Raw genomic sequence first — 19,255 nt, 5'->3', positions numbered from 1 at the left:
CATTTCTCACATGGCTGTGACCCTTGTGTATTGTTTTGAATGCAAGACTGTAATTATATTATCTTCATATCAGATTTGCACTATTTTATCAAGTCTAATAACAAATCCTGTTTTCTTTTGTATTTCAGGGTTCAAACGAAGGCTCCACTTCTATGGATCCACAACTGGAACGACAGGTAGAAACTATCCGCAATCTAGTCGATTCTTACATGAAGATTGTAACGAAAACAACTCGTGATTTAGTACCAAAGTCTCTCATGCATCTCATGATCAATAATACCAAAGAATTCATCAATGGTGAACTTCTAGCTCACCTATATGCATCTGGGGACCAGGTCAGTTCTCACTCTCTCCCTCTCTCTTTGGCATTAATAAAGTACCAACTCCTTTTTTTCTTTATTAGACTTGAAGTTGATGGCTATTTCATAATGAAACATGACTGAATTGGTACCAGGATTAGTGGTAGTAGTACTATGATATACAGGTATTATGTTTTTTTTTTTTTTCTTTTTTTAAATCTCCTAATGTAACTTTCTTTAATAATTCAATTCTATTGATTGAAAATTGGCTGGTACTCAAAATTTTCAGTTATATTTGAAATTGAGTCAAATTTTGAATAAATTTATCTAACCTTGAATTCTTAGCACAGAAAATATTTTTAAAAGGTTGTGGCTTAGGAAGGCAGTGTCAATATACAGTATGCAAATTCAAGGGATTGAAAACTGGGAAAAATTAATTTTCAGTGGTTGGTTGTGGACATGCATGGGAAATTATAGAAGGAAATACAAATCCATAAATGTTTTTTTTTTCTTTATATATCCCTTGCATGTTTACGACTTAAAAGAGGAGAGTCTTTCCATTTTTTCCAATCTGCCAAATTGGCTACATCCTGAGAGCCAGCTTATGTATCAAGAATTTTTAGTTATGTTTTGTCATTAAATCCTTTGAAATTTGTAGGATCATATTTTATTATGGTTCCATGAATAACTTTTAAATAGAAAAGACATCCTGTGTTTAAAATACCACAATTCCACAAAAGCTAGGTACAACACTAAACATAGCCGATAACACTGTATTGATAAAGCCAAGTGGCAGACTAACTAACCTACTGTGCTGACAAGCAGTATGAAATTTCCCCCCATTTTCTTTTAATGTTGCACTCGTTATTTTAAATTTATTGTATTTGCACATTTGCGTCTTAGAAAGCTCATAAGTTGAAGGTTCATACTTAGGTACCTTACAGCATATATAGTAATTATTTTGTTCTAGTAGGGTGTGTAGATACTTTAATTAATGTTATTGATACTTTACCATGTAATTCAGTATGTTGAACTTCACCCATTTCTGTATTTCATGCGTGTAAAATTTATATGTTGAAATTTTAAAGTATTATACTGTATAGATTATTTTATTACTCTTTTTAAGGACAAATAGTTTTGCTTTACAATTACTGTATAACATGTTTAATATCTGTTTCGTTAACATTAGTTTACTTATGAAATTTTTATTTTAGTCCTCTATGATGGAGGAAAGTCCTGAAGAAGCCAGGAAGAGAGAAGAAATGTTAAGAATGTACCATGCTTGCAAAGAGGCACTGAAAATCATTGGGGATGTATCTATGGCAACTGTGAGCACTCCAATGCCACCACCTGTTAAAGATGATTGGCTAGCTACCGGCCAGGATAGTCCCAAGTAAGTGTTGATTTATTTTAGGTTTCAGTTTACAATATGAATTTGTAGGGGTTATCTTTAAACAGCCTCATATTAACAGTAATACATTCTGATGATGTGTGTAACCAATGGAGTTAATTTAAAGTTTGATGATATTTCAGTTTATCTGGAGAAATATTTTTATATAACATTTGAAATAGGGAGGCAATACTTTTTATTAAATTCTCTTAGCACTTGTTCAAAGTATTTGTAAAAACTTTGGGGTAGGTAAAATAGAAAAGGTTCTTTGTCAGTAAAGATTTTCAAATAAAGAGTAATATAGGTTTAAAATCTTATAGAAATAATGTGTGGTTGTAGACAATTTTATTGTAGGGGATCGAGGTGTTTCTCAAGGTTTATGCTGGTTAATACATCCCAACATTTTTTTCATTTTGGTCATTATCAGAGTATATTATATTGGGGGTTCAAGTTCTGTTCAAGTTTAGTATTTTCTGTAACATCACCTTCCTTAAGAGTTTAGTAGGGTTGTGTTTTGGGGAGCCTATAGGTCTACCTGCCGAGTCATCAGCATTGCCTGGCTCTCCTTTATCTTGGCTGGAGTAGAGAAGGTGGTTGGCTGCTGATTATATGTTTACTATCTATTATATACTGTAATTAGTCTCTAGGACTTTCTCTTGTCCCTTGTCTCTGCCTCTCATGAGCAGTAAAGCTTTTAAGCATAGTTGCTGTTGACACACTAGTGCATTCTCATATCTCTTCTCTAAATTTTAATTTTTAGTCATCACTTTTCACTCTTCTGGAAGACGAGAGTGCATTGACGTTTCCTGAGTAGTAAGATAGTCGGATTGGTTTTAAGGACTTCATTTCTCCTAGAGATACTCTTCTATTAAAGGTCAAAGGTTTTAATTATGTGTAAGAACAAATCACAAATTATAGAATTACTTTTTGTTTCTCCTAAATATATAAACCTGAGATCTTTAAGTTACACTGCCCACTCAATCATCCCACAAATCGTAGGTCAAGGTCAAAGGGTAGGTTATGCTACCTGGCCAGCTACCACTATAGCCTAAACGAAACTAAAATAACATCCATTCTATGTAATAGTGATAACAATTTAAGATTTCAAGGGCACTTACTTGTGCCTATTTGTTTCCAACTGACATGTTAGTGATGTACTTATTCTGAGAGTTATGAAAACCATAACCTATCGAATAGTAGCATTATTTGTAAAATCCTTAATTTTCTATTTTTTATTAAAGTTTTTCACCAAATACAAATAACCCACTATAATAGTCATGTCTTATAGCCAGACTCTTATTAATCATAAAACCATTCATGTTAGAATATACCCACTAAAGTAACTCCGTAATGAGGTAGTAGCCAAGCTTGTAAGTGAACGGAAGTGGACACTCACCTGGAACGTGATGTGATCACCCAGCTTTCGACGATACATCATCAAGAAGAAGTATGTTTGTAAAGATTCAATTGAATTAAAATTCAAGAGTATCTACAATCTGAAACACCATCTCACAAAATATAAATTATGTTGCTTATAGACGCTTACTTTAGTGAGAGAAAGGATATAAGGATCCAGATAACTACTGTCTTCTGCTTCACAATTTAGATGCGAGATACTACCGCTAGAGACTTAGAGGTTCCTTTGACTGGCCAGACAGTACTACATTGGATCCTTCTCTCTGGTTACGGTTCATTTTCCCTTTGCCTACACACACACACCGAATAGTCTGGCCTATTCTTTACATATTATCCTTTGTTCTCATACACCTGAAAACACAGATTACCAAACAATTCTTCACCCAAGGGATTACTGTATCGTAATTGTTCAGTGGCCACTTTCCTCTTGGTAAAGGTAGAAGGGACTCTTTAGCTATGGTCAGCAGCTCTTCAAAGAGAAGGACACTCCAAAATCAAACCATTGTTCTCTAGTCTTGGGTAGTGCCATAGCCTCTTACCATGGTCTCCACTGTCTTGGGTTAGAGTTCTCTTGCTTGAGAGTACACTACACTCGGGCACACTATTCCATCTTATTTCTCTTCCTGTTGTTTTGTTGAAGTTTTTGAAGTTTGTATAGGAGATATTTACTTTAATGTTACTGTCCTTTGAATATTTTATTTTTCCATATTTCCTTTTCTCACTGGGCTAATTTCCCTGTTGGAACCCTTGGGCTTAAATCATTGTTCTTTTCCAACTAGGGTTGATTTTTCCTTGTTTCTTCTCCTCACTGGGCTATTTTCCCTGTTCGAGCCCTTGGGCTTATAGCATTATGCTTTTCCAACTAGGGTTGTAGCTTAGCAATTAATAGTAATGATGATAATTACCGATTAGGGATGTTGAACAGTAAGGGTTTAGTTGCGGAGGGATCTTGAGAAATGAAAAGAATTTGAGACTATGAGAGGAACTCAACTCTGTAAGTCACAGTGAACATTCAGAACCCTTACTGAAGGAACACTGTAATTATGACCACTTGATTGGGCTGTGGAAGTCAAGCTAATGTAAACAATCAGGCAGGCAAAGTCAGACTTGTCACTCTCAAGAGAAAGCTCGCTGGCTATCTTGAAATATTACGATCTAAAAACTTGTCATTAACTGACATGTAAGGAAGTATTGGACTGTCATATTGCTAACCACTTTGCAAAGACAATTAACTCTCTGCTCATCGTTAACTTTGCTTGCTTTTTCAGCTTTTATGAAAATGTTAGTGGTTCTATTTGCAAAGTTGTACTACTTACAACTGTATATAAAACAGCAAAAAATAAAAAAAGGCAGTAGGGAAGGTAACTTAGAACACAATAAGCATTTCATTATCGGAAAGGAGGATATGTTTTTATTTGTTTAAAACGCACTGCTTTCCCTAGGGAAGAATGCTAACAAATTCATCTGTTTATGGGTGCCTCAGAAACTTCTCTTCATCTTTCTTTGTCTTGGGTTGAACCGAGTTAAAATCCGCTGATTTTCCAGTTTGTTTACAACTGGAGTTATTGCAGGAGATGCTGCACATTTGCGGAGGACTTTTTTTATTAGTATATGTACTAATGCATACATTTATCTCGCTTGAATTAACTTGTGATCAGGTAGTGACCAAACTTCCAAGTGAACAGAATACACTGACAAACAAATGATTGAGTTTAGTTGAAACTTTGTTCATACCAACAAGATTTAATACGATATGCCATGCCATCCTCATGCAATACTTTATAATTTAGGATCACTTACTGGATGGGCATTAGGATCCAGACTACCCACTTTATTTTCTGCTTCACAATCTAGTGACTAGGATTATGGTATGCGAGGGTTTAGCAGCGGAAAGATGTAAAGTAATTGAAGAATTTTAGGTTCTGTGAAAAGCTTTCAAACCTGTAATGAGCCTTGAACTTTTAGAACCGTTACTGAAGGAAATTCTAAACACTAGACTCAACTCGAGGACTTGAGTTAGGATGATAATGGGGTGGGTAGGATCAGGGTTACCATCTCAAGAGAGGATTGACTGAACTATTAAACCACAAAGGAAGCTAGCGATGTCAAGAGCTTATGAAGCTCATCACTATTGAAAGTTGGCTGATTATGTTAAATGTCAAGAGGTGAAGGGTTATCATCATCATTATTCCCGCTACAATAAAGTAGCCTAGCCTCCCTTGCCTTTCCCCTGAAATAACAGCAAGTTTCCTTTAGTGCTCGCACTGTTAATGTGATCTATAGCCATTGAAAACATAACTTATGAAATACCTGACACAATACACCAAAGGAATGCGAATAATGAACTTCCAAAAATAGTTCCAATGTACACTCCACAGTAATAAGCAAACAATCTGGAGAAGGTTTCATTAGTACCACATGACGGAGAAACTGTAGAGACAAGTGACTGAAAAGTTTGTTTCCACTTATCGCTTGTGAGAAGACTTAAAAAAACAAATTTACAAGTAAAGGTCTATTAAATCAAGCTTCTGGAGAAGAAGCAATATGAACATCATAATGTTCATAGAAATAGACATTAATTGCTTTTAAAATTTGTGATTTTAAGATGTGTTCATAGATGAAATCTTTAATCCACTTGCTTTTTTAAAAGATTAGACGGTACTGTTGTTTATTGGCTGTTGTGAGCAGATGGTAAGATAGGTCTTCTCAATAGTGCTTTAATTTAGTGGGTTTTTGTTCAGCAACAGTCCTTTACAAGGCTGTAGCAGATAATGGACACTAGTTTTCAGTTAAGGTATTATGCATTACTTTTAAAGCTTCTGTTTTATTCTTTGTCTCATTCCATGACATAAGGGCAATGGGATGTTATGTTCCAAACAGATTCTACAGTTCTCGGAGTAAAGTCTCTTTTAACAACTACTTTTTTATGATCCTCCTGTTCTCTTCCACTGGATAGTTTGGTTTTGCACACCAGTCTTATATGTAAATGAAAAAATTTAAATAGCTATTTAGTTACTGTAGACATTTAATAATTTTATCAATTCGTTGAGGGATTAATAACCATTATATATAAGCTAATATTTTTCTCTTAAATTTATTCCATGAAGTGTTTGTTTGTCATATCTTTATAATATCTTGCTTAATCATAGATATAAATTCACATTCGACTGATTTAGTAATCAAAGTAAAGCTTTGTTTGGTAAATGTCTTTCTTAACCTTCCAGAATTGGCCAAAGTGGTCCTCCGTCACCAGGGGGTAGTATGAGAAAACCCATATCAGCAAATGTATCGAGAGCTCCACCTCCTGTACCAGGAGGAGGACGTCCAGCTCCTGCCATTCCATCAAGGCCTACGCCTGCTCCTCCCTCCCGGCAGGGTAATGCAGGTGGTCTACCTCCTCCACTCATCCCATCGTAAGTCAACAACAGAATTTTGTTTTTAGTTTTCAAAGCTTCTGGGGTTTATTTGCATGGTTTGGAAATTGGTTTACATTTCTTGGTATTTCTTTTGATGAGCATTTGCCTGTAGAAAATATGCAGCTGTTCAAAGAAAGAAGAAGCTTTTGACTTTTAGTAAATAGTAGTTTTGTTATTGTCCTATTGAAGTTAACTGTTAAATTACTAAAGTTCTCAAACTAAGTTTCTCTTATGTGTGATATTGTCATTAGTAAATTATCTTCCGAATTAATTTTCTTAAAGTTGCTGCTCTGTCAGTAAAGCAATAATAAGGGCTGATGTTTTTACTGAATATTATATACCTAACTGCTTTGAATATGATAAGAAATTAGTATTATGACTTCTTAGCCTTGTAATTTTCCACTAACACTTTAACTTAAAGCAATGATAATGCTTAAACAATTTGTATGCATTTTATTACTACGTTTATGCTTAATCAGTGGAGAACTCGGACATCTGATTTGAAATATGTCTGGTATTTATCGCTTGAATTCAAAGGTAGATATTTTATCTTTTCATAGTAAAGAATTTATTTTGACGAGCTGGAAAATCATTTTATCTGTACCGTATCGACTTTACATTTATTGAAACTTTCTTGATCTATAGACTCATTTTCTTTGGGTTGCTTTGAGCTGTACAGTACTTTAATTAAAAATGAGGTAGCTTTTCTTTGATCATTTTCAATGAAAAGAACAGTTACTTTTCACATACTAACCTTCAAGCTTTAGTTTAGTATGGGAATAGATAAATTGTAGAATTTTTTGGGGGGGGCAAAACTTGTAAAGGAGCAGTATGTCAAGAATTTATATAATGTGTGCTTTCCATATGTCTGAGTGATCCAAGGTTATGCTGAAAGTAAAAAAATTAAGTTAAAATCTAAACTTCAAAATTAGTTTTATCATTAGCTTAAATCTGCGTCTAATTACACCACTTTAATACTTTGTTTGCTTCTTTTTTCTTCAATTTTATTCAAGCTTTATTCTTTCCTTGCTTTGCCTTGTGGAATAAGGGAATTATTTAGTAAGGCTGAATGAGGGAGGTTATAATAATAAATTAATACCATTTTAGTATCTTGAAATATACATAAACTGTTTGTTTGTATATGCCTATTTCATTCTTTTTTTTATAAAGGCATCACTTTATACTCTCGTGAACTCCATACATTTATATACCAAGGACAAGTAGTAATAAGAATTTCCTAATATTGTTGCTTTACTAAGTATACTTTCAGGAAAAGTAACTTCAATGCTTGTGGGTTGGCTTTGTAAGTGGTATATTGTTCTTTATTATCCTCTAAAACTCCTGTGATGTTCATATTAGCTCTCTCTCTCTCTCTCTGAACTAAATGTTGATGTGTACCCTAAAATGAAAAATTTCCCATTTTCTTACTCGGCTAACTGCGTCCCCTTTAGTTAAGTATCGAGTCAATCTGGAGGTTAATGGCAAAACTAGGCGTGGGTATGTCATAGCTTCCTTTTCTTTGCAGCTCTTTTTTTAAGAGTTTTTACATTTATTATAACAGTTCATCTTAAAATTTATGTTTAGCTGATAGCTAACCACTCTTATTTATGAAAACTTATAAGTAAATTAATGTTTGGTTCCGGAGGGAAATCCAGAGAAGACTAAGCTAATTGATTACATTAGATGTTGAAATGCCACTCAAGCTATTTCTGAGCTTTCTTGGGCTAATAATAGTGAATAACATATGCTTTTACTACTTAAACTTTGTTTGTGTATCCGAGAAGGCCTTTAAGACTTCTGGCAAGGCAGTGCTTCTTGCAAAACCTACCCTGTTTTGAACCTCAGGCTAACTCCTTCAAATTTTGCCTAATGGTTCTAGTGTGCCAGTCAGTAGGGTTCATGGGAGAGGGATTAAATTGATCTGAAATAGGATAGAAATTCCCCAAAAACATATTTTTAAATTTAGATCTATTGAGTGCCTAACATTGATATTGGTCTCAGATCTAGCTAGTTCTCTTGAACCCATTATTAATGCAACAGAAGTTTTTGATCACAGGTTGCTTAAATTGTTGACTTTAAAAACTGTTTGATAAAGCTGGGAGTATAACTGAAATTCTCTTGCAGTTTTATAGTAGTGGTTATTTTGTAGGTCACCAGTATCTTCACTAAATTCTTGAAACCAAACTTTTGCTAATGAATTTCTAAATAATGCAGATTTTGTAAATTATCTGGAAAGAGTACGGAACAAGTGTCTTCTATTATGGCTGTGATGGTGTATGGTGCACAGATACTGGGTTAATCCCATGTGTAAAAGGAAATTGTCTATTGACGTTATAAAGAATTAGAGGTACATATTAATACCATACTCAAATGTCTAAGCTTAGACTTGCCTCTTCAGGTATTATTGAGATTTTATTCAGTTTTTTTTTTTTTTTTATTATCGAAAATCTTATGGTTGTCAGAACAAGTAAGTGGAATATGAATGTAATGTTATGTTTTAAAAGGTTCTCTGTGTGAACTTTTGGAAGATTTTTCTTTGGATGATTTCACAGCTAAAGTACTTTAAATTTTAGCTTGAAAAATTTACTTTATTAGCATCAGCTAAATTCATTAATGGGCTGCAGAATTTTTCCTATAATGTCGGTTAGGTTTTGAAATGGAAAAATGGCTTTATCTCTGCCTACCTTCAGAGTAAGTTATTATTTTAAGGCCAATGTTAGCCTCAATTTTCTTGCATTCGAGTTTTTTTTAAGGAAAGGCAGTGATACATTAGAAAGCTAATATCTTTGTCATTGTAAGAGCTGTTGAGTTTTTATTTAGGCAATACTGAAATATTAGAGCAAAATATCCCATTTGGTTTATGAATTTAGGATTTCAAGCTGGTATCTTTCCTAAATACCGGGTTGTTTCTATTTAATGGTTTATTGATACACATCAGATGAAGGACTTTAAGGTTCATTTCATAAAGCGTTAGTGCAGGTATCTTGCTGTATTTCTACAAAAATCTTCGTGAAAAGAATATTTGGCAGTGGCTGAGTGGTGTCCATCCTATTTTCTTAAGGTATTATCTAAGAGAAACCTGTTTTTTTCTCCTAGAAATTCACCGGACATTAGTGTCTGTGGTAACTCTGGGGATATATTATAAATAAGAATTTATTATTTAATACTGTCTCCTTATAGTTGGTTCAAGTTATTTTGTTGATTTTCTTGATGAGAAAGTTCAAGAAGTTAATCATTATTATAAGCACAGTATAAAGTTTTAAAAAGTTGATGGTGGTGATATGATGGGATCCTAGTTTGGAATCTCGAGTGATTACGAGTTTCTATTTGTTTATAGATGGTTACCTTTGAAGTAAAAGTCTCACATAATTGATAGTTTATTAGTATAGGTTATTACTTTCTTACGGTTTGCCATCACTATTCTACCTCTGTCAGAGTGCGAGAGTCTACAGTATGAACACCTCTGGAGTTTCATAGAAATAAACAGAATTTAGTAATAAAATTTGTCCCTTACATCCTTCAAAAAGAACTCAACCGTTATTACCCCCATACTAAAATGGGAAAGTAAGCACGTTTAATATTATACAACCCTCCCTACTGCTGACTAGTGATGTCAAGAGGCTAATGATCTGGTTTCCCCTTAGAGACTGAAAAGACAAAGGAACCATGATGTACTCGGACCTAGATAATTACCATCAGCTTCCAGATTAACTTTATACTTAACTAGAGGGGAGGCATTATTTCTATAAAAGCTCCCCTGATTTCATCTCTGGAAGCTTGAAATATTGACATTATTTCTAAAATCAAGGGATTTCCTTGTCGTCCTTCCAGTATATTAATATCTCTAGTTAAGCCATGAGACTTCCCAGTCTAACAATGACATGCTGCGCATGTAACGCTTCTTTCAATCTGATAATCAGCATGGAACTACAAACACGTTTGCTCCGTACCTCCAAATGTAATAATTTTTCTTGCTTTTACAGTGTTCTTATTTTAGTGGTTTTAAGACATCATATCTGGATTTTTTTAGCAATTGCTGCCCTGTTGGGCATAAATGTGGTTTTAGGTGATTATGACAAGTATTCTCTTTGTTTCTAGTGCTGTAGATTATTTTATTTATTATTATTTTAGAGAATCTTGTGAGGAATACATATACCTCACTGTTCATTTCTCAAAAGTATGTTTCATGGTCAGATTTAACTTCAAACTGTGAAAGAAGGTTACTTTTATTCAGGGGAAATCTGAAGGTTAGGATTCTTGTTTATAGAGGAAATGATGCTGATAATGCGCAGCATGTTGTCGTTATTAGACTGTGATAAGTCTAATTTTCTTTACTAGAGGCATTAGCATATTGGAAGGAAAACAGGAAATTTCATAATTTGAAAAGTAACGTTGGCATTCCAAGCTTCTAGAGATGAAAGCAATATGAAATAAAGAATGTTTGTTTATTCTAGTTTTTGAAAGGAAACAAAACAGAGAATTTACAGTTTTAGGGTAGACATAATTTAAACACATTTGAGAGGGGCGCACTAAGAACATCAAGGGAGTATAGGCACAACTTTATTTTAACCAATAAAAGTTAGATTTAAAATTTATACACTTGATTTTCAAGCATAGTGGTTTTATGTCATAGTTTTATATGTATGTGACTAGAAAGGTAAGACTTACATGAAACATTCAATACAGCAATACCCTGTGGAAGAAGACATAGATGCAGTATTGAACTATAGTACTATAAGTTCTTGGTTGCATGTCAGATATTTTCCATAAGTAAACTTCTTCACTGAACTAGGTTATGTAAGAAATAATGAAGATCAATGATTGTCATTTTATTGGAGAGAACTTTAAAGGAAATTTCTGGAATATTACTGTCATTATCAATGAAAATCAAGGGAAAATTTTAAACGAGCATTTCCTGAAAAAAATGGCTAAATTGCACTTTTGTAGTGATTCATAGTACTAGTACAACCGAAGAAAATTGTTAGTTAAGAACCTATTGTTGAGCTGATGTGCCTTATGACATGTCCTTAAAAGGCTTTGGGCCAATCAAATTTTCACTTAGGTCTCAATTTGCAGCATTTTGTTAACATTTAAAGGAAATTGGTCAGTTAGCCAGCTTATAAAGGGCTAGATATTGTTTGTGATGGTTCAGCATTTTTCTTACGTTAATTCATTTAAAGCTTGATGTATGTACCAACTGCAAGTATATGTTAACCACTTGAGATTCTTTGGGGGTCATTCGAAACATCATAGAACAAAGTTCTTGCGTACTCTTTTGGAGGTTAAAAATACTTGGAGCCTCAGTTAGTTTTTTTCTTTGTGATGAAATGGTGGTTTAGTAAAGTTTTACTATTTTTTTTTCAGTAGTCTCTTAACACTTTATTAAAGTGTCTTGAAAATTTAGAAAACAATGCCTTTAACAGTAATTCCCGGCAAACTTATTCTACTCTTATAGAATTTTAGCGGAATAAGTGGCACTTTTAAGATTAGCTGAGAACAGAAATTTCTACACCTTCCCAAATAAGTATTCTAAAAGCTTAATACAGTACTTATAAATTCCTTAAAGCATTTAGTGCAGTAAATCTCCTTCCATATGAGGTATTTAATTACTGTATACATAAGGTTTAATATGCGAGTTTTAGAAGTCTCAATATTACTTTTTAAGTTTGTTGGTTTTATTTTTTACACAATGTTGTTAGAATATCAAAGGGCTAATCATATAATTCTCAGTTTCAAGTTATAGGGTATTATTCTTATCAGCATACCGAGATATTTTTTTTTAATAACTTTGAAACACTCATGGAATGATTATAACTGTTCAGATTTTAGAATACTTTGCAATTAATCCTCTGGTGATCGTGGCCAGAACAAAATTGCTGTCAGGCTCACAGCATTTGGTTAGGGAGTTGTGACCTCTTGTTGTGACATTTTGTAGCATAACTGACAAAGGAATAAAGATAGAAACTGAAAATTGCATTAGCACTAAGGGTTACTGTACACGAAGTGTGGGTTATTGGATTCAAAGAGGGTTAATAGCTACAAAATACTAATCCATGACGACAGACTTCTGGGTTGAGCAATCTGAAATCAATTCTATTTGTAACCAATAAAAGCATAGAGCATGTTGGGTAAAGTTGCACTCTGTTATGGTAGGGTTGTTTACTGGAAGTTCCTTTCTGTTTTAAAAATTGTACAACAATGAATTTCAAGTCTCCATGCAAGCATGAGAGTGATCTTATCACTTATTCATTTCACTGGAACTTCTTACAAACTGCAAGTTTGAACTGTATTTAAAAAGATTCAAAGAGCACATGAGGAAAAGGCAATGGAAATAACAAGTCTTAATGTGTGGATAAACAAATTTGTAATGAAATAACTTCTGTGAATCTTGATAAAAGATGAATTTTTATGTAGTTATTAGGAACTAAATTTTTTTCATATACAGTAGGTGATAGGAAATTTTTAAAAATTACCATCAGAAGGTTAATTGCTCTCTGAAATACAGCAAACTATATGGTTTGTTGGGAGTTCCTTTTATTTCTTCTATTCACTGGTGGTAAATCCTATAGCTTTTAGCCTTCCAAAATATAGATCTATCTAAGAGTAATCTTTCAAGGTATTTTAGAATCTCTGGCTCTCTCTCTCTCATTTGGGATTTACAGCACACTGATAATGTGAAAATTGTAAATAATTCTTTTGACTTATACGTGGATATATATCTTGCCTTAATATTTTTTTTTTCCTGTATACTAATAGTTTCTTATAATGGATGAAATCAAGTTTTCCTATAAAATTTTCTAGTCTCTTTATGTAATTCTTTATCGTTCAACCAGAAGTGATGCAAGGACGCTCTTCTGTCTGGACCAGTGTTGGTGGAGAAGGCGTGTCCCTTAAACGTGGAAAAAAGTAAAAAAAAAAAAAATATAGAGAGCGAGAGAGAGTTTAATAGGATGCCAGTATACAATACTCTGTTTCTGCTTGATAATGGTCAACAGCAGCCAAGTATATGGTGTTTTTATTTTTCTATTTATGAGAGACTGACTTTGTATTAGGAAGTTTATGATAAGGTTTGAGCATGTTTTGCAAAAGCTAATAAAAAACTTCCGTTTGTGAACAGCCTTGATAATAAGACAATGAAATTTTTATAAATGATTATTTGAGTTACAAACTCATGTACTTGAAAGTTTTTTAGGGTTATTTTTAGAGCTTATAATATAGGAAAGAGTAATTTAAAATATTTAATTTTTGACGGCCAAAAAATAAACGTTACTGTCATTCCATATAAAGCAAATAGGTAATTTTATAACCCACTATAGACCTTAGAAAAAGCAAGTTGGGTTATTGATATCATTGATATTTTCAATCCTTTCTTATTCTATGCTTGAAGTTGTAGAATTGCAACACCAATAAGAACAGTATAGTAATTCATTATTATTATTTATACTAGCTAAGCTACAACCCTAGTTGGAAAAGCAAGAAGCTGTAAGCCTAAGGGCTCCAACAAGGAAAAACAGTTGGTGAGGAAAAGAGATAAATAAACATAAGAAGTAACAAATCATCATGGTCATCTCCTCCTACGCCTATTGACGCAAAGGGCCTTGAGGATTCATTGTCTAAATTTATCAAAGGATAGCCAGTTCCTTGTGATGTGCAGTGCCCATCTAATTAAGGCAAGTGACCCCTGCCGGTCCACATTAATTATAAGGTCACAAATAATGAATATAAAATATCTTTAGATTACAGTAGTAACAATGTTAAAATAGATCTTGTCATATAAACTATGAGGAGAGACATGTCAGCCTTTTTAACTTAACATTCGCTGAAAATTTGAACTTCTGAAGTTCCACTGATTTAACGGCCTGATTAGGAAATTAATTTCACAATGTGGTCACCGTAAGAATAAAACTTATAGAATTCTGTGCAGTATAAAGCCGTATGATGGAGAAGGCAAGACTGTTAGAATTAACTGCATACATTATACTTTTTATGGGATGGTACAGTCTGGGATTATCCATTTGCAAAGGATGGTCTGAATTATGAAAAGTCTTACGCAAAATGCATAAAGAACCAAGTGAACGACAGTGTCAGAGATCAATATCTAGATCAGGAATAAGAGATTTAATAGACAGCAAGTTTTCATCCAAAAAATTAAGATGAGATTCAGCAGCTGTAGACCAGACAGTACAATACTGGAAATAAGGCAGATTGAAGGAATTAAAACATTTCTTCAGAATAGATTGATAAGTGGAAATCTTGAAAAGACACTTGATAAACCCTTCTTTGGGCCAGTTGAAGAACAAACAGGCCAATTGTGTTTCCTCAGAAGTAAATTTATAATAATAACACCTAAAATTTTAAAGGGGTTGTATATAGTTAAAGAAAAATTATTAATGCAGAGACCTAGATGTTGCAGAGCCACTGTACTCCACCTACTTAAAATTATACTTTGAATTATGTTCAACTTCTTGCCCCATAATTTTTAGCATGCACTAATTTTAGCTAGATTAATATTAGAGATTCAGAAACCCCAGATCTACAATTAGGAGATAGAATTGAGACAATTGGAGCACCAATTGAGTGATTAAAACAAGGTTACAGACAAAAGAAAGAGGACACACAATACCTGAACATGATGATAAACATATACATGAAAAAAATATTACCAACATTAGAATGTGATAAGTGTCTGGCAGTGAAAAGAATAAATGCCAAAGAAGGCTCAAAGGATATAAGAATAAGAATACAGAGGTTTTTTTTATGACATCATCTAATATTTGTAAATTGAATGACAAAAGTGCAAATGTGATAAGATAATACAGTAAAGACAAAGAATTAGCAGAATGTTGGACTAGATGCTAGGACATTAGTGAACAGTTTTTACTTTTTAGAAGAATATTAGAACCCCCATGGTAAGTTTACCTGTTTCTAAAAGCCAAGTACTCAGTCGTATTATTGATAAAGTTTATAATATATAAATCATAGACTAAATGACTCTGCTTTTTGCAGTATATAAGAGAAAGCTTTTTGGCTGTAAATTTAAAATGTTAAGAAAGTGAGCTAACAAACAAAGGATCATGAAATATGTGCTTTGGCCAGTCATAAATTGGGTAAAGATACATAAAGTGAAAGGTTGCGAAATAACTGGGTAAAAAAGACTGCTGGAGTAGTATCGAGTTATGTTCATCATTACTTTGTTTATTATGTTTTGAAATTCATAGGAATTAGAGAATAAATACACACTTTAGTATGTTGGCATAACAAACAGGGCAATATAGAACCAACATCTGATGAGGTTGAGGGTTCTTGGAAAGTTGCAAAATGTTGAAAACCTCAGGAGGTAATTTGCCAAAAGGAGCCCGAGAGCCAGTCATTTGGGAGTTGAACATATTTGAAAACCTGTCTAAGGAAGTTCCTTTTTTTGAGACAAAATCATGATAAACAAAGCTTTTTCTCCCTCCACCTCTTTACCCCAACTTGTGAGATAAATGAATGAATGAATGAATATATTCATTCATTTATCTCACAAGTTGGGGTATAAAAGTATTGTTAGTAATGTATATGGCTGTAAACGACTGGATGAAAAACCGCTGTTATGCTATGAACAATCAATTCAGATAACAATAACCCTTTTTGCTTGGCTTTCAACTTTTGCATGATTGTAAACAAATACCGTAGTTATTACAAGTAACGGTAAGTAGAATACGACTGATCTAACATGATACCTTTTTCAATTAATGAAAAGATGAATTAAAATGCACAAAAACTACCTAAAGAATGAAAGGAAAGTCAAGAGTTTCCTAGGTTTTGTAATTAAGCAAAGGGTTTCCTAGATATTGTAATTAAGCATCGCAAAGCTAAAGACTTTAAAAACCTAGTGTGCATCAGCTACAGTGATGAAACACCCATAAACTTTGATACACTATTAAAATAGACAGTAAATGAAATCTGAAGTAATTTCTTTCTGTCTTTTTTTTTTTTTTTTAACTAAAAACTATATACTTTTATTTTTTTTCTTTTTTATTATTATTACTAAAAACTATATACTTTTACATGGTAAAATAAAAATAGTAATTCAAGTGATAATTCTCTTTTAGTAAGAAAGAAAAAATGCTTCTGTACTTTTCCCTAATTAGCCGATTTGGAAAGCATCGTCAGTAGCCTTGATCATCTTGTAAGCGTAAACAATGGACAAGATGTATATTCCTGTTTTTATGTCTCAATACAGTACTAATACAGTATATGAATATTACAATCATTATTATTGGATAGTTCAGTGAAACGTGAGTTTTATCAGAATACTGTTCAATTTAGATACTTCCATACTTTTTTACCTCAGATAAATATACATTGTTTGGCCAATGGATAAGCTGTATATACATTGATTGCTTAAATGATAATCCTTTAATTCACGTACAGTATGCATAAGGATGTCTACAGTAAATTAAATTTTTAGCTTAAAAATGTGTTTTAATTGCTAGGCGCACTTTTTAAAACTTGAATTATAAAGATAATAGAAAAATATTTAAGATTAAAAATTATGGAAAAAAATATGCCGTACCTTTGATTTCTGTATCGACTTCACAATTCTTTAGCTGCTGGGACCTCTTGGAATGGAACCCCCACAATTGCCAAGGGATTACTGTATTTAATAGGTGTGCTCATTTGATGAGAAAGGATGAGGAATAGTTAATCAGATAATTGGTAGATGTGATAATAGCTGGACATAAATTACTTGGTGTAAGGGCCAGGAAATTGTGGGAAAATAGTAGAGAGGAACAGCCAGATCAGATAAGAATTCAAGTAAAAAGTGCCTGAAAAAAAATACTGATTGAAATATAGCAAAAAGGAAATGGGAAATGGTTTTATAGGTATTGTTGTAGTGATAGTTTAGTACTAAAGTACTGTAGAGAATGCAGATTTGTTTTGTAAATTATGCCTTTCTATCTAGATAGGATTCAGTTTAATTGGAGGCTGGAGGTTTGGTGAGCAAGATAATTTTCTAGTCTCAAGTTGAAGAATTATTAACAATTGATACTTTAAAATTCCTTTAAAGTTCTCAAGATGTAACATTGATCATCATCACATGGGGATGCCATATTCATCATCATCATCATAATCATCATCATCATTATATGTATTATTGCCAAACCATAAGAGGTTGTGTACCACCCCATTAATCTCATGGGGGTTAAAACAAGTCATTTGTTGAATGCATCCGTTATACTGCTTTGTAGTTGTTTCCCGACAGTCATGATGCAACACTTACAAAGACAAGCTTTTTGATAGAGCTACATGTGGTCTATTTTATTGAACACTACAGTACTTGGAAAAAATATTCCCCAACCCAAAATTGTAGGTTAAGTGGTAGAGGAAATGAGAATATTTTTTAAAAGTCAATTTCGATCTTATAGGTAAAGTAATGAATATGCAATTGTAAGTGCAATAAAGTACTTCCATCGATTAGTTTTAGTCTTATTTTTTCCTTAGTGAAAAAAGCTTAAACATATTATTATTATTATTATTTGCTAAGCTACAACCCTAGTTGGAAAAGCAAGATGCTATAAGCCCAGGGGCCCCAACAGGGAAAATAGCCCAGTGAGGAAAGGAAACAAGGAAAAATAAAATATTAAGAACAGTAACAACATTAAAATGAATATTTCCTATATAAACTATAAAAACATTAACAAAACAAGAGGAAGAGAAATTAGATAGAATAGTGCCCCCAAGTGTACCCTCAAGCAAGAGAACTCTAACCCAAGACAGTGGAAGACCATGGTACAGAGGCTATGGCACTATCCAAGACTAGAGAACAATGGTTTGATTTTGGAGTGGTGTTCTCCTAGAAGAGCTGCTTACCATAGCTAAAGTCTCTATTCTACCCTAACCAAAAGGAAAGTAGCCAATGGTACAGAGGCTATGGCACTATCCAAGACTAGAGAACAATGGTTTGATTTTGGAGTGTCCTTCTCCTAGAAGAGCTGCTTACCATAGCTAAAGAGTCTCTTCTACCCTTGGTAGTCATTGACTTGTCGAAGGTCTTAGTGATGAACCATTTATGTATACTTGATAGTTATTCATAATAGATAAAACTTCATTTTAATTATATTGAAAGTAGGCTCAAGTGCATATATTTAGCTATAAAGTGCAGCACTGCCTTTAACTAGCAATAGGAATTATTATTTAGAGATGTATTAAACTGAGATTTAGATACTTACAATGGAAGTCCTTGCAATACAAATTTTCATTCAAAATGCTGCTTATTGTGTTAAGAAAGCTCCTGCATTCTGGAGGAAGTTTACTTTTGAGTTGGATTGTTCTAAGATTTACCCAACGCCATGAATGCATCAATGTCGTGTTGCATTTGGTTATGTGATAAAGGAATTGCATAGATGTTTGTTCAAGTTCCAAAAATAATATTCTCAAGCTTTCAATGATGGCTTTTTAATTGTTCTACAGATTTCATTCTGTAATAATGTAAGTAGTTAGAGAATTATAGTACAGTACATTAAAATATTTGTATTATTCATCATTCTGAAAGTAATACTAAATTATCTACTGGACCTCTTCTCTTGCCATATAATTCTCTGCCTCCCTCTTGATCTCACAGGTTCCTCCCAAGCTCTTTTCACTCCCTCCTCACCTTTCACTTTCAGCACGTGTCACACCATCTCAATCATGACAAACTTATCACCTCGGTAATCTTTTAATACACCTGCCATTCTTTTTATTTTATC

General features: G+C 33.3%; 1 protein-coding gene across 1 annotated transcript in view; it reads left to right on the top strand.

Moving 5' to 3' along the window:
• The window catches only part of shi (dynamin-1 shibire), a 227,030-nt gene that overhangs the window by 189,078 nt on the left and 18,697 nt on the right, over positions 1 to 19,255 (top strand). Inside the window, exons 20-22 of the mRNA XM_068392510.1 lie at positions 129 to 335; positions 1,514 to 1,692; positions 6,330 to 6,518. Coding sequence (XP_068248611.1) covers positions 129 to 335; positions 1,514 to 1,692; positions 6,330 to 6,518 — 575 coding nt within the window. The remainder of the gene's footprint in view (positions 1 to 128; positions 336 to 1,513; positions 1,693 to 6,329; positions 6,519 to 19,255) is intronic.

The sequence above is a fragment of the Palaemon carinicauda genome, chromosome 18, assembly GCF_036898095.1.
Source record: "Palaemon carinicauda isolate YSFRI2023 chromosome 18, ASM3689809v2, whole genome shotgun sequence".
Taxonomy (NCBI): domain Eukaryota; kingdom Metazoa; phylum Arthropoda; class Malacostraca; order Decapoda; family Palaemonidae; genus Palaemon; species Palaemon carinicauda.
This window is presented reverse-complemented; position numbering and strand designations above follow the sequence as displayed.